General features: G+C 36.4%; 1 protein-coding gene across 1 annotated transcript in view; it reads right to left on the minus strand.

Moving 5' to 3' along the window:
• Nucleotides 1–14,061, minus strand: part of LOC127152838 (uncharacterized) — a 30,864-nt gene that overhangs the window by 9,022 nt on the left and 7,781 nt on the right. Inside the window, exon 4 of the mRNA XM_051093694.1 lies at nucleotides 4,030–4,087. Coding sequence (XP_050949651.1) covers nucleotides 4,030–4,087 — 58 coding nt within the window. The remainder of the gene's footprint in view (nucleotides 1–4,029; nucleotides 4,088–14,061) is intronic.

The following is a 14,061-nucleotide window of genomic DNA, read 5'->3' on the forward strand; positions in this document are numbered from 1 at the left end:
TGTCTGCCATCTTATCTATCTATCTATCTATCTATCTATCTATCTATCTATCTATCTATCTATCTATCATCTTTAATTTTTTTTTTTATCTATCTATCTATCTATCTATCTATCTATCTATCTATCTATCTATCTATTTATCATCTATCTGTCTGTCTGTCTGTCTTTAACTTTCGTTCTATCTATCTATCTATCTATCTGTCTCTCTGTTTGTCTCTATCTATCTATCTATCTATCTATCTATCTATCTATCTATCTATCTATCATCTTTAATTTTTTCTTTTATCTATCTATCTATCTATCTATCTATCTATCTATCTATCTATCTATCTATCTATTTATCATCTATCTGTCTGTCTATCTGTCTGTCTGTTTATCTGTCTGTCAACTTTCTATCCGTCTATCTATCTATCTATCTATCTATCTATCTATCTATCTATCTATCTATCTATCTATCATCTTTCATTTTTCCTTTTATCTATCTATCTATCATTTTTTATTTTATCTATCTATGTATCTATCTATCTATCTACACTGTGAAAAATGACTGTGATTTTTACAGTAAAATACTGTAAAATGCTACAGTAAAAACCTAATTGGTTACTGTAAGTTCCCCTACTATATATGGTGAAAAATTGTATTGGACACTACATATAATTTTATGGTAGTATACAGTTTTTGGAAGTGAAAAACAAACAGAAAAACATAATTTACAGTGAATAACCATAAATTGACATTCCCAGAATACTCTGTTACATGTCATATTTTATGTTTTTCATTTAAATAAGTATGTTTCTTCTTAGTTCTTTCTTATCAGTTGTGTATATTAGGGTTGTATGTTACATCTGTTGTTAAATGAATGTTTATTGCATTATTTCAGTATCAGTGTGTTACCATGAGGGTGTTTATTTATCTGTCTATCTATCTATCTATCTATCTATCTATCTATCATCTAATTTTTATGGATATGTATGTGTGATATGTGTGATGTCAGAGAGTTATGTTTGCTTTTGCTGTGTATGTAGTGTCGTGTAGCATCACCTGTGTGCAACATACTGATGTAATATGCAATTACTGCAGTGTGTGAGTCAGGGTAATGGATTTGTTCGCAGTAGAATATACTGAATAATCATGTGTTTGATGTAGTTTGTAGATTCTTACGCTCTGAGGTGAACGTGCGTGTGTGTGTTCGGGGTAGGCAAGCTCTGAGTTAGTCGTCCTTAGAGACAGGGAACGAGAGGGGGTGGGTTGGTATTGTTGGGCCGGAGGGCTCCAGGCTCCAGCACATTTCCGCACTGTTCGCACTCCACTGCCTCAGTCACCAGCCGTGCCTATTAAATCAAGGGCCCCACTCTACAAAGACTGCCAATTATGCCCGGCCGAGCCGCCATTCTGCCTCTCTCCCTCTCTCTCCATCTCTCTATTTTCCCTTCCGCTGTTGCTTTTCTGGGTAAAAGCCCAATGTGGAAAACCTGATCCCATCTCCACCAGTCCCATTATACCCCTTTACTGGTAAAGTCGAGGTGAAAACATGTGGAATGGTGTAACAGGAAAGAGTTTCATCTGAGCTGGATTATAGATGACTTTAAGACATCTGATTTGCCAGGGACTGAGCCAATTCCCATGACCGATTCCTAAAGCTTAAAACAAAAGTTTTGGAATAGTGTATTCATATAATCCCCCCTGTCCTAACTCACAAAGGTCCTCTAGCAACACCCCAGCTCACACTTTATATGTCCAGGCTGAGGAAAGTTTAAAGGACACCTATTATTCTCCTTTTTACAAGATGTAAAATTAATTTTATGGCTCTCCTGAATGTGCCTGTGAAGTTTCAGATCCAAATACAATGCAGATTGTTTATTATAATGTGTTGAAAAGTGCCATTTTTGGGGTGGGTCTAAAAAGTGCTGTTTCAGGGGTGTGTTCCCTTACATGCAAATGAGCTGCAACTTCCCACCCAACTCCAGAAGGGGGCAGAGCCTAGATGTCTCTGTTTTGCATATGGCGATAAACAGAGCAGAGAAGCAACATGAGCGGGTGTGAAAGGACCAGTATTTTTACTGTACTTAAATGGAACAAATACACGATTTCTTGCCAAGAGTTGCTGAACAATGAATCAGTGTGCAATCAGTGATTGTGTGAAGGTACCGATGATCGCGAAAGCGTGCAGTCACTTTCTTATGTGCGCTGTTTTACCGGTTTCACTTTCGAAATCTATCAAGTTTAGCGGACAGGCTCCAAAGTGCTTGTTTTTTGAGCCTGGTTTGATTTTATGATGATTTTGATGTATTTTTGTCATTCTAAGATGCCAGTATACATACAATTCCAACACACATTTCTGTCCAAACACCTTCTAAAAGTGGATTTTACATAATAGGTGCCCTTTAAAGCCTGTGCACCCAAGGAATCACTCAGTTTACACCTGTTATTAACATTCTCAGGTGATCCGATCACAAGTGGTCAGCAGAAAGTGATAGCTGTTTACACCTGCATTAACATGCATCATAAATATGTCTCCTGTAACCACTGTGATTTGGATTGGGTTGGAAAGCTCTTAGATTTCATGATAAATATCTTAATTTGTGTTCTGAAGATGAACAAAGGTCTTACGAGTTTGGAATGACATGAGAGTGAGTAATTAATGACAGAATTTTCATTTTTGATTAAACTACTTCTTTAATATGAGAAAGTTCACGTTTTAGAATCATACTTTGGTTATTGCTGAAAAATGTAGTTTAACAGCATCACCACCTTTTGTTAGTGAGTTACTTCCTAGAACTGCTGTTTTCAGATTTCATTGCGACCATGCATGTCTATGCACGTATAGGCATGTGTTTTTAGGGAGGTAGTGGGTCTCTGACAGGGTTGCCTTATGAAAGTGACCCCAGGCAAAGCTGTTGTTTTCTTCAACGCCTTTTCCCTGTGGAAAACACGAGTCCTTAGGAGACCCAGATACCAGGCAAACACCCAGACACAATCTCTGCATTCCCATAAACTCTCGCACTAAGACAACTTCCAAAAGCAGCAGATGAAGACCAGGTTAAAAGGAACATTTTTACATGAACCGCAGGTGATCTTGGAAAGGAATCCGAGCGATAATATTCTGTATTTCTCTCTCTATATTGCTCTCCTAGCACAGAGGCATACATTTCACGGCTGCAGAGCTTTCCAAGTGTGCGTCTCTCTCTTCTCCTCCGCCTGCTGAGATACACAACTGAACCCCAATGGATAAGAGTGGTGAGATAGTGGAGCGGTGTCAGTGTGTGTGTGTATGTGCCACACGACCAGGGTGACGGCCGCTTGTTTACCGGCCTCATTATGTCAGCTCGCTTCCTCAGAGGCTGTGGCAGGTCACGCCAAGGCCTTCTGTCCACCTACACACACGCACTTGCGCACACACACACACACACATACACACACACACAATCAAGTATTGCAGCAATGGGGTGAAGGACAATGCAAACAATTATTTGGGATTGGACATCTCAGACAGACCACTGAAGTGGCCAATACCATTGAGCCTTCATTAAAACCTGTTCGTAATCTTCGTCTCGCATACACTCGTACCACACCATCTTGTTAGGAATTTTAAGAAAACTGCGAACTGCTAAACTTTACATCTTCTTCCACGTCCATGATATAAGTAGTTGAGAATGCTCTTTGTACATTTGCATGTTTCGCCAAATGCTATTTCCCCCTTCTTTCCAATTATAGCGAGATACGCTCACATTACCTGTCAGGACAGTTGGGGCAGCACCAATAATTGGGCCAGTACTGAACTTCCAAAAGTTGTCGGATTTGCAAAAAGCACATATAACTAATGTAAACTACTATTATTAAGTAGCTTAAAGTTAGCACAGCAGTTCATTAAGGGATGTTTTTTTTACCCCTTGCACAATTCTATGGGATAACGGGTGCTGCGCATAGATCATATGCGGAAAGGATGTGTGCGCATCTATGTTACCTGTGTGTGTTCTCCATCTCTGCAGTCCTCACATCCATAATCCCTTTTATTGAAATCCATGTCACCTGCTGCCTGCGTAGTCCAGCACCCTGAAGCGCCAGCCGGCTGGCACTATGATGGGCTCTGTGACGAGAAAGAGAGAGAGAGTGGAGATTATTAAGGCAAGCTTACTTTGATTGCATTTAATATGCTGAAGTCATTCACAGAAAAACAAATTCATCATAAATTTCTACTTTCACAAGATCATTAATACGATTCTATTACAAAAATGCATTAATTAAATCACCGCTGCTGGATAAACAAGCTAAGCTGGTTCAAATGGTGACCTTAAATTACCATAATGTAGCTAGTTACTAGTGCAAGTCATGTTTTGGATTTTCTTCGTTGTTTTGAGCCTGAAATGTTTAACTTTCTGGGTATGACGTGAGTATATTTGAATATGCACACTGTATTGATTGGTAATAATGATTGCTGCTCTGAGATAACGCTTTCCTCACATTAAATCTACTGTTAAAAACTAGCAAGAAAAACAGAGACTAAATCAGCTTAGTTAGTGCAAGTATGTAAAACACACATAAACAACTAGCTTAAAGAGACAGTTCACACAAAAATGAAAATTTTTTTATTAATTACTCACCCTCATGTCGTTCCAAACCCATAAGATCTTCGTTCATCTTCAGAACACAAATTAAGATATTTTTTATTAAATTCAAGATATACATATACAGCTATGTAATTACTGCATTACATAACAACATGTTCTCACTCCAAAACGTCACATATTGACACTTGGGTAGGACCCCTTTGACGTCACTTCTTGATGCTCAGGGTACCTTTTAGCATCATTTTTTGACGTGCAGGGTCCTCCAGTACTTTACATAAGAAACCCTTGGCATCAATGTGCTGACGCGAAACGCACTAGGAATTTTATCTTCATGATTAAATTATATATTGTGTAATAATATTGCTGTTATCGCATATATGTTGGGGTGGATTTTGTTTCAGTGCAAACGGTCAAAACAGTTTCATTTATATTACACTATTTACACATTTAAACCAACCCCTGCCCCTAAACCTAACCATTTGTTACAGTTTTTCTCAGTCGCTTTGGTGCATTTCTCACAACACTATTTACATTTGCACAACATTTACTTCAACCTCCACAACATTTAGTCATTTGTGCACATCATAGTAGCAGTTTCTCATTCCTTCCAACAAACTGCAAATGCTTTTGGACATGCATCAATTGCTTTCATACAACTCTCTGCTGTTTTATAACATTATCATTTGCTTATGTCATGTCAGTCAAAATTAACTAAACTTGTGAATGCTGAATAGTCATTCCATATAAAACTAATAGTCCTCATTTCATTGCTTGAGTCATTACATACAAAAATGTTGAACTAGTTGTCAAAATCTGTCAAGCAAATTTTATAAAAAAATTTAAATCTTTTTTTTCCTGAAAATGTCTTCTAAATTGAACAATTTCTGCAAATGTGCATGAATGATTTACAGACCTATGTATGTTGTAGGTTCAGTTCTAATATGTACTGCAATATTGTTTACAACTGTGCACAGCTCTACCCAAAGGGAGTTTATGTTTGTTGTAAATAAGGGTGTATTTATTCGTTTGCACAATGCTTTGAATAAATTAGAATTGCAAAGAGCATATGCAGTAAAAATGTGAAACATACATATTCAGTGTCTTGTACTCAGATACCTCACTAAATACAGTAATGTCTAGCTTTACTGTAGTTTTCAAATGGCTGTGCAAATAGTATATAGTGCTGTCTTGAGCATTTTCAGGAAGTGTCACCAAAATCTGACTTTTTTGCATAGGAAAAAATTTACAGAGTAAACTGTCATAATGAAAACATGACAAAGCCATTTGACTATCTTGTTCATAAACAATGGTGTCAGGACTTTTCATCTTGATGACACTGACACTTTCATTGACATGAATACTTGCTTTTGAGGAATGAGCTATCCATTTTGAGCAAGTGACACGCTTTTGCAGGTTATCAACTAGGTTTTGCAGTTTGTACTAATTGTTTTGAGAAATGCATTAACTGTTGTGCAAATGTAAATAGTGTTGTGAGAAATGCACCAAAGCGACTGAGAAAAACTGTAAACACAAGATATAACAGGAAGATACAATTATATTCATTAATATTCCAAGGGTTCCGAAGCAAAACGATTTGTAAGAAGCAAAACGATTAATTTGTGAGAAGGATAGACACAATCGCTGTCTCCGTCCGCCATCCTGGATGTTGCACTGCAGTCTATCTGCGCGAATTAAAAAAATGGCACCAGAAAAAGCAAGTCTTGGTTGTGAAATGCTATTGGCTCTTGGGTGTCTTGTGACCGATTGCATCGTGCTGTTGTGAAATGCCATTGGCTCTTAAGTGTCTCGTGACCGATTGCGGGAGTATCCTTCTGGAGATATGAGCGTGTTTACGGAGCGGCCGGGATCATTTTCAGCGATTAAAACTTTCTGTTATTCGCATAAAGATATCGTACGGCTTCAGAAGACTCGGAATGCAACAGGACTTGTTTGTAATGCTTTTACACTGCTTGTTTATGTGGAAGTGGTTGGGTTTAGGGTAGGGGTGGGGTTAGGTGCTCCAATGAAAGTATACATTTATATAAAATAACTTCTATTTTTACAAATGCATACAAAACATTAAATTAAAACAAACAACCGAAAACAATGGAGAACCCTGAGCATCAAAAAGTGACGCCAAGAGGTCCTAACCAATCATCAATATGTGACGAGTTGGGAGTGAGAACGTGTTGTCCAGAAAGATAGTAAGGACATCGTTAAAATAGTCCATGTGACATCAGTGGTTCAACCTTGGTTCAATGTTATGTAGCTATGAGAATACTTTTTGTGCACAAAGAAAATAACGACTTTATTCAGCAATTTCTTCTCTTTCCCATAACCACAAATGCTTGTCTTGCGCTAGCTTGACTTTGCGCATTACGTAGTCATGTTGGAAAGGTCACGTGTGATGTAGGTGCAAATATCGACCCAGTGACCATGCAAAGAAAGGCAAAAAAGGTAAAACACTGATGTTGGATTATTTTGAAGTTGGAGGAGAAAATGAGATGGAGTTTTTCGCCCTACCCTACCATTTTGAACCGGAGTACACAGATGAAGAACTAACCACGCGTGACCTTTCCAACGTAATTACATAATGCGGATAGATGTGAACGTGCATTGCAGAGCTAGTGCAAAATAAGTATTTGTGATTAAAAAGTATATATATTTTCGTTTCACTATATAAGACCCTTATTCCTTGGCTGGGATTGTGTAGAGCCTTTGGACCTTCAACCCAATGGCCACCATATGGAGAAAAATCCTGGAACGTTTCCTCAAAAACCTTCATTTCCTTTAGACTGGAGAAAGAAAGACATGAACATCTTGGATGACATGGCGGTGAGTACATTATCAGGAAATAAGTAATGAGTAATTAATGACATAATTTTCATTTTTTGTGTAAACTATTCCTTTAAAAGACCAGCACAGACCCTGTGCAAGGTCAGAACCATGGTTGTTGACTTCCTTTCAATTAATAAGTGTGTATATTTGAATTTAATTAGCTGTAGACCAGTTTGGAGGGAGTTGAAATTGGCATTTACTGATTTAGTGAAAACAAAGATAACACATTCTGAGAAATGAAGTGGTCTCACACCTTTGTCAATTAAATTAAAGTATTTATGAATTAAGTATACATTTCTGTAAGTGACAATTCTGATAGACAGATCTGTTTGCTGTAAAGTCTATAAACTTCTCAACCTTCAAGACTTTAAAAGAGAAGTTCACTTCCAGAACAAAAATGTACAGATAATTTACTCACCCCCCTTGTCATCCAAGATGTTCATGTCTTTCTTTCTTCAGTCATAAAGAAATTATGTTTCTCGAGGAAAACATTTCAGGAATGTTCTCCATTTAGTGGACTTCTAAACTTTCAAAATGCAATTTAAATGCAGCTTCAAAGGGCTCTAAATGATCCCAGCTCAGGAAACAATCTGTTATTTTCTAAAAAAAAAAAAAAAAAAATTACAGTTTATATGCTTTTTAACCTCAAATGCTTATCTTGTCTAGCTCTGCAATGTGCATGCATAGTCTGTGTAATCCGGGTCAATACAGTTAGGGTATGTCGAAAAACTCTCATGTCATTTCTTCTCCAACTTCAAAAATCATCCTACATCGCTGCAGAAGTACCGAATCAGTGTTTACAAAGTAAAAGTGCAAAGAAGATCAAATGCCCTTTACAAAAAAATTTAAAACAGCTATGTGGGACGATTTTGAAGTTGAAGGAGAAAGTGAGATGGGAATTTTATGACATACCCTAACTGCATTGACCCGTATTACACAGACTACGCATGTGCATCACAGAGCTAGACAAGAGGAGCATTTGAGGTTAAAAAGCATATAAATTGTAATTTTCTTTAAAGAAAATAATTGATTGTTTTGGTAAATAAAACTCTTATTCCTTGGCTGGGATTGTTTAGAGCCCTCTGAAGCTGCTCTAAACTGCATTTTGGAAGTTCAAACTCGCGGGCACCATAAAAGTCCACTATATGGAGAGAAACCTGAGATGTTTCCTCAAGAAACGTAATTTCTTTATGACTAAAGAAAGAAAGACATGAACATCTTGAATGACAAGGGTGAGTAAATTATTTGTAAATATTCGTTCTGGAAGTGAATTTCTCCTATAAGTTCTTTAAACTTTAAAAGCCGGCATTGTCAAGCCATTATTCTAATTTAGTCTACTCATGAATTTCTTTGAAATTTAATTCATTTTAATTCTACTTCTATAAATCCAAATTAGAATCGTTGATTACATAAATTCACAATGTAACTCAAATTTAAGAATTGAACTGAAATGAAACTAAAAATAATAATGGTGGAAAACCCTGGTTTATTTTGACGTCATTGAAAAAAATGTTTTGAGGGATAGAAGTACAGTCCGTTCACTGGGTTGTACCACTGTTTACTTTGGTGTCAAATTGACAGAACACTGAAAATATGTCTTACCAAAACATTTACAGTGGACATTTTTCATATTTGGGAAAACACGGGTCATCAAGATTACACATGACATAAAACTAGACTTATCCCTCACAGCTTTGTCTTCATTTAACAATGGTATACTAAAGATCCATTGCCTCTTCTAAAATGAGTTTGGGTCTGTCTTGCAGTGTAAGCTAGTTCAGTCTGGTTGAAGCACTTTTTTGTGTCTGTAAATACTAAGGTATTGTTGTTACAGATCAGCTACTTTGTTTTGTAACAGCTCTTCGCATTATAAATTAAGGGTTACTCGTGTATAATTCTGTCGAGTATTACTCGATCTGGTCTGGTTCTGGTTTCCAGCCTCAGGGTAGATGGGCGTCAGTGGGCGGCCATTTTGTGATGTGAGCTGAGGAGAAGAGCATGTCCTGCGCTCCCTCATGGATCAGCTCAGATGTTTTCACTCCCTCTGCTGTGCACCTGGGAGTGAGGGCCACGCGTAGCCGGCGAGAAAGAGAAAGAGAGAGTGAGAGGGTTGGGGGGGGTGGAGGGTGAGAGGAGAGATAGATATATTCCCGTTCAAGCCTGTGACACATTAATTATTAACAAACTCAGAGTAAATGCGTAAACTCTCCCTCTCCTGTCCTCTCATCCCTCTCTCCTCCACTGCACGCCGTCTTGTCTTCAGTCATCCAGTTATTCCTTAGCGCACCGTTTCCAACAAACACCTCTCCCTCTTTTTCTCTTTCTCTTCTGCATACGTAGTCACCCTCTCTAAACCTCTCTGTTTTTTCAGTGAGTTTTCTCTCGTTCTTTTTTCTTCTTTTAGTGAAGTGCAGTGTGCTGCTCGTAAAATGAAGTGGAGCATGTCGATTTGGGGGGGGGACGCGGGAGGGTGGGTGACAGCGGTGTCAGGCACAAGGCCCCGAGAGAAAGACAAAAACTCAGAGAAAGAGAGAGAAACTGATGGCATGAGATGGGCTTTGTGACTAGTTTCAGGTGTAGAGCCTAGAACAGGAAGCAGAGGTTCAGTGGAAAATCCAACTCGAAAAACAAAACATTTCACTTCCATGTTCTGACGTGTTTCCGAGTGAAACAAGATATTCAGCAAGAGAGCTGAATAGGATTTTAGCCATTGGTAACTGATTGAATTTTGAGAAGCTGTGTGCCAGAATGGATTCCAGAATGGTGTTTGGAGCGGATGAAGTCAAAGAAATGACAGGAATTGGTGACGTCACCCAAAGAGTGACATTATTTTAGAAGCACACTGTCAGGAAAAAAAAATGCAAAAATTGTACCTTGAGCAAAAATGGTTTGAGAAGAAGAATGTTGCTGGGGGAATGGAACTTTTTTTTTTTTCAGTTTTTTTTTCGACTGAAAAAAAAAAAAATGTGGATGGATAAATCACTTATAATAAACACTGCAATATTCATTAAAATAAAAATGAGAATTTGCTATTTTGATTTCATGGTGACTTAAAAGGAATGGGTCATTTTACAGAAATGTCTTCTTTTGGCATGGCAAGATGTCTTAAAATTTTTGACTTTATGAATTCACATAAATGACAGCTTAATGGTTTAACCATAAGTAACAGCAGTGACAATCTTCATGAAAAACGCATTTTACAAAATGGCTGCTGCAAGGTATCAAACCACATGTTGTCAATCATGGTATACTCACTAAATTAAGTAGTTTAATCCATATTTACTCTATTTTTTTTTTTTTTTTTTTTTTTACGATTTCCTAACAATAGAGCAGGTCATACCAGTGACTTCAACTAAAAGCTTTATATGAAATCATGAGATAAATGAGTACATTTCTGATAACTGAAAGAGCCAGTTCATGGGCCTTTCTTCATGGATCTTAAGGAAACAGGAAGAAGGATGTCAAGTGATGTCATCAGTGTGATTTTTATTTCAAAATAAACTACTTTTGTTAAACGGTAACACCAGTGACACAACTCCAGGGGACCACTACTTTCATTATATGTTTTATATTATTTATCCAGGATTTAGTTTTTTATGCCATTTACATCATATATTTGATAGTTATGAATACTTTATTTTATTTTAAATGGTAGAAAAACCTGTTTTTGACCTCAAAATAAAGCACTTTCCCTCTGTACATGGCTGTGAACAGTTTTGTGGTGCTTGAAATTAAAAACAAATATTTCCACACTGATATCTCAAGAAGGTGTAATTGTTCAAATAACATATTGTTACGTTATTATAACATAATGTTACTTTAAAACATAAAGAAATTGCAACCCTAAAGTGTTTTTCAAGTGTAATGTTTCTGTAAATGCTAGGGACAGAAAAATGGACATTTCCATAGAATGACCTAAATAGATAAAATCATTAATATCTATCATTTTATCACTCTTTCCTGCAGAAAAATATCAAAACATCTTTTGAAAAAAAATCCTTTTAAACAATTAAGTTATGTTTATGCTTTATGCCAATGGATGTGCGGCCATATCGGAGATAACTGGATGTAAACAACAGCATGGACTGTACGGTTAATGGGTAACACTTTAGAATAGGGTTCCGTCATTAATGAATAACTACACAGGAACAAATGACTAATGCACTATTAACATTCTAGTAACTATTATTAACTAACTAAAAACTCTGATTAACGAATCAGTAAGTCATAGCACTCAGTTGTACATAGTAGTTCACTATTAGCTAATTAGTAACTACTATTTTTTCATATCTCCCAGAGAACTACTAAGAACTACTATATACATGTTCATAATTAATATCAATAATGCAAAATGTATAATTAATTCTAAAGTGAAGATCATGGTAACCCACTAGTAATGACTCGGGTGTTACCAAATACTTCAGAAGGAATTACTAATTATTTGGATCCATATTCTAAAGTGAAGATCATGATAACTCCTTAGTAATGACTAAAGTCATTAAAACTATTGAGGTTTTTGTAAGGTTCTGAATAGTTATACTTCCAAAGGCTTTGGTAACACTTGAGTCATTACTAGTGGGTTACAATGATCTTCACTTTAGAATATGGATCCACATAATTAGTAATTCCTTTAGCAGAACCTGATTTTACCAAGTACGACATGTTCCTGGATCAACATCTTTGTTGACCCTGGAACAACACTGTGATTAACCAATCAGATTTGAAAAAAACAGTTTATATTTTTTGTGATGTTTAGGCTTACAATCAGTGTTTGGTGGTTGTACATCAGTGTCATTCATCTATCATTTCCTCTGATTTTAGGGAATACTCATGGGTAAGGTTAGGTTTAGGTGTAGGGATGTGGTCAAGATTAAAATTTTGGATTAAAATGTTGTTCCAGGGTCAATATATTTTGTACACATCTAACTCAGCAAAAATCAGGACGTGCCTTCCTTTAGAAGGATGTAGTAACACTTGAAAAACTTACATATACCTCAATAGCTTACAATGATTACAGTCATTACTAGAGAGTTATCGTGATCTTCACTTTGGAATACGGATCTAAAAAATTAGTAATTCCTTCTTAAGTATTACCATTACTAGTGTGTTAACATGATCTTTACTTTAGAATTAATGATACATTTTGCATCATTTACATTAATTATGAATCTGTATATAGTAGTTCTTAGTAGTTCTTTGGGAGCTATGAAAAAATAGTAGTTACTGATAAGCTAATAGTGAACTACCACTTTCAACTGAGCACTGTTACTTACTTGTTAGTCAGTAGTAGTTACTAGAATGTTAACAGTGCATTAGTCATTTGTTCCTGTGTAGTTATTCACTAATGACAGAATTGTATTCTAAAGTGTTACCGGTTAATGTACTACTGAAAACATTGTTCTGCTAATTTACAGCTAAACTATGGAAAAAATGTGTGGAAGCTACTAAATCATATAGAAAAGGACTTAGCTAGCAGGAAAGGGTGCAATATTTTGACAAACTAAGCAGAAAAGATACGTATGAGCAGTATTAATGAATCTATATTAATATGTGACCCTGGACCACAAAACCAGTCATAAGGGTCAATTTTTCTTCAGAAAGCTGAATAAATAAGCTTTCCATTGATGTATGGTTTGTTAGAATAGAACAATATTTGGCCGAGATACAACTATTTCAGTATATGGAATCTGAGGGTGCAAAAAATCAAAATATTGAGAAAATCATCTCTAAAGTTGTCCAAATGAAGTTCTTAGCAATGCACATTACTAATCAAAAATTAAGTTTTGATATATTTGCAGTAGGAATTTAACAAAATATCTTCACGGAACTTGATCTTTACTTAATTTCCTAATGATTTTTGACATAAAATAAATCAATAATTTTGACTCATGCAATGTATTTTTGGCTATTGCTACAAATATACCCCAGCGACTTAAAAGGTTTTGTTGTCCAAGGTCACATATAGCCTGTGTTAAGATATTAGTCTAACATTTCACCTACCTGACCAGAAATTATAAAAACAAACACAAATATTCTCAAGATTCTTGACTAGTTACTTTGCTTCTGAAATGAATGTTTTTTTTTTTAAACGGTAAATACTGTTATACCATTTATTCTAAAAGCAAGTCATTAAGTAATTTTCCATTTCCAAAAGTTTATAAAATATCAGTAAATACCATTAGATTTATTTGAAAAAAGTGACTGCTCAAATCTCATTCTTCATAAATTTCATTCTGAAATATTTGCAGATATGTTTCAGATGCCCGTCTTTGACATTATACTGTATTTTGACTACATTTCACTCCATACAGGCTGTGAAATAAGCTTCATGCTCAAAGAATAACATTAAGACTTTTGAAACAAAAACCGACACACACCCCCTCACACAGACTTTAGTCCTCGATTAACTTCTGCCACACTGTAACCTCTCCCTACTTTGCTTTACTTGGACCCTGTGATGAATGTAGTCTCCATGGACACTGTCTCCATGGGCATGGTCTCTACGGACAAAAATCTCAACACACTGCTTTGTGTATGTGAGATTGTGAGTTTGCAGGTGCGTGCGTATGTGCAGAGCGGTATCTCCAGACCAACACTGTAGCTTTCATCAGCGCGCCCTTGAGTGGGCCGCTTTCACACGAGCAGACTTACAGGA

Source organism: Labeo rohita, chromosome 21 (assembly GCF_022985175.1).
Source record: "Labeo rohita strain BAU-BD-2019 chromosome 21, IGBB_LRoh.1.0, whole genome shotgun sequence".
Lineage (NCBI taxonomy): Eukaryota > Metazoa > Chordata > Actinopteri > Cypriniformes > Cyprinidae > Labeo > Labeo rohita.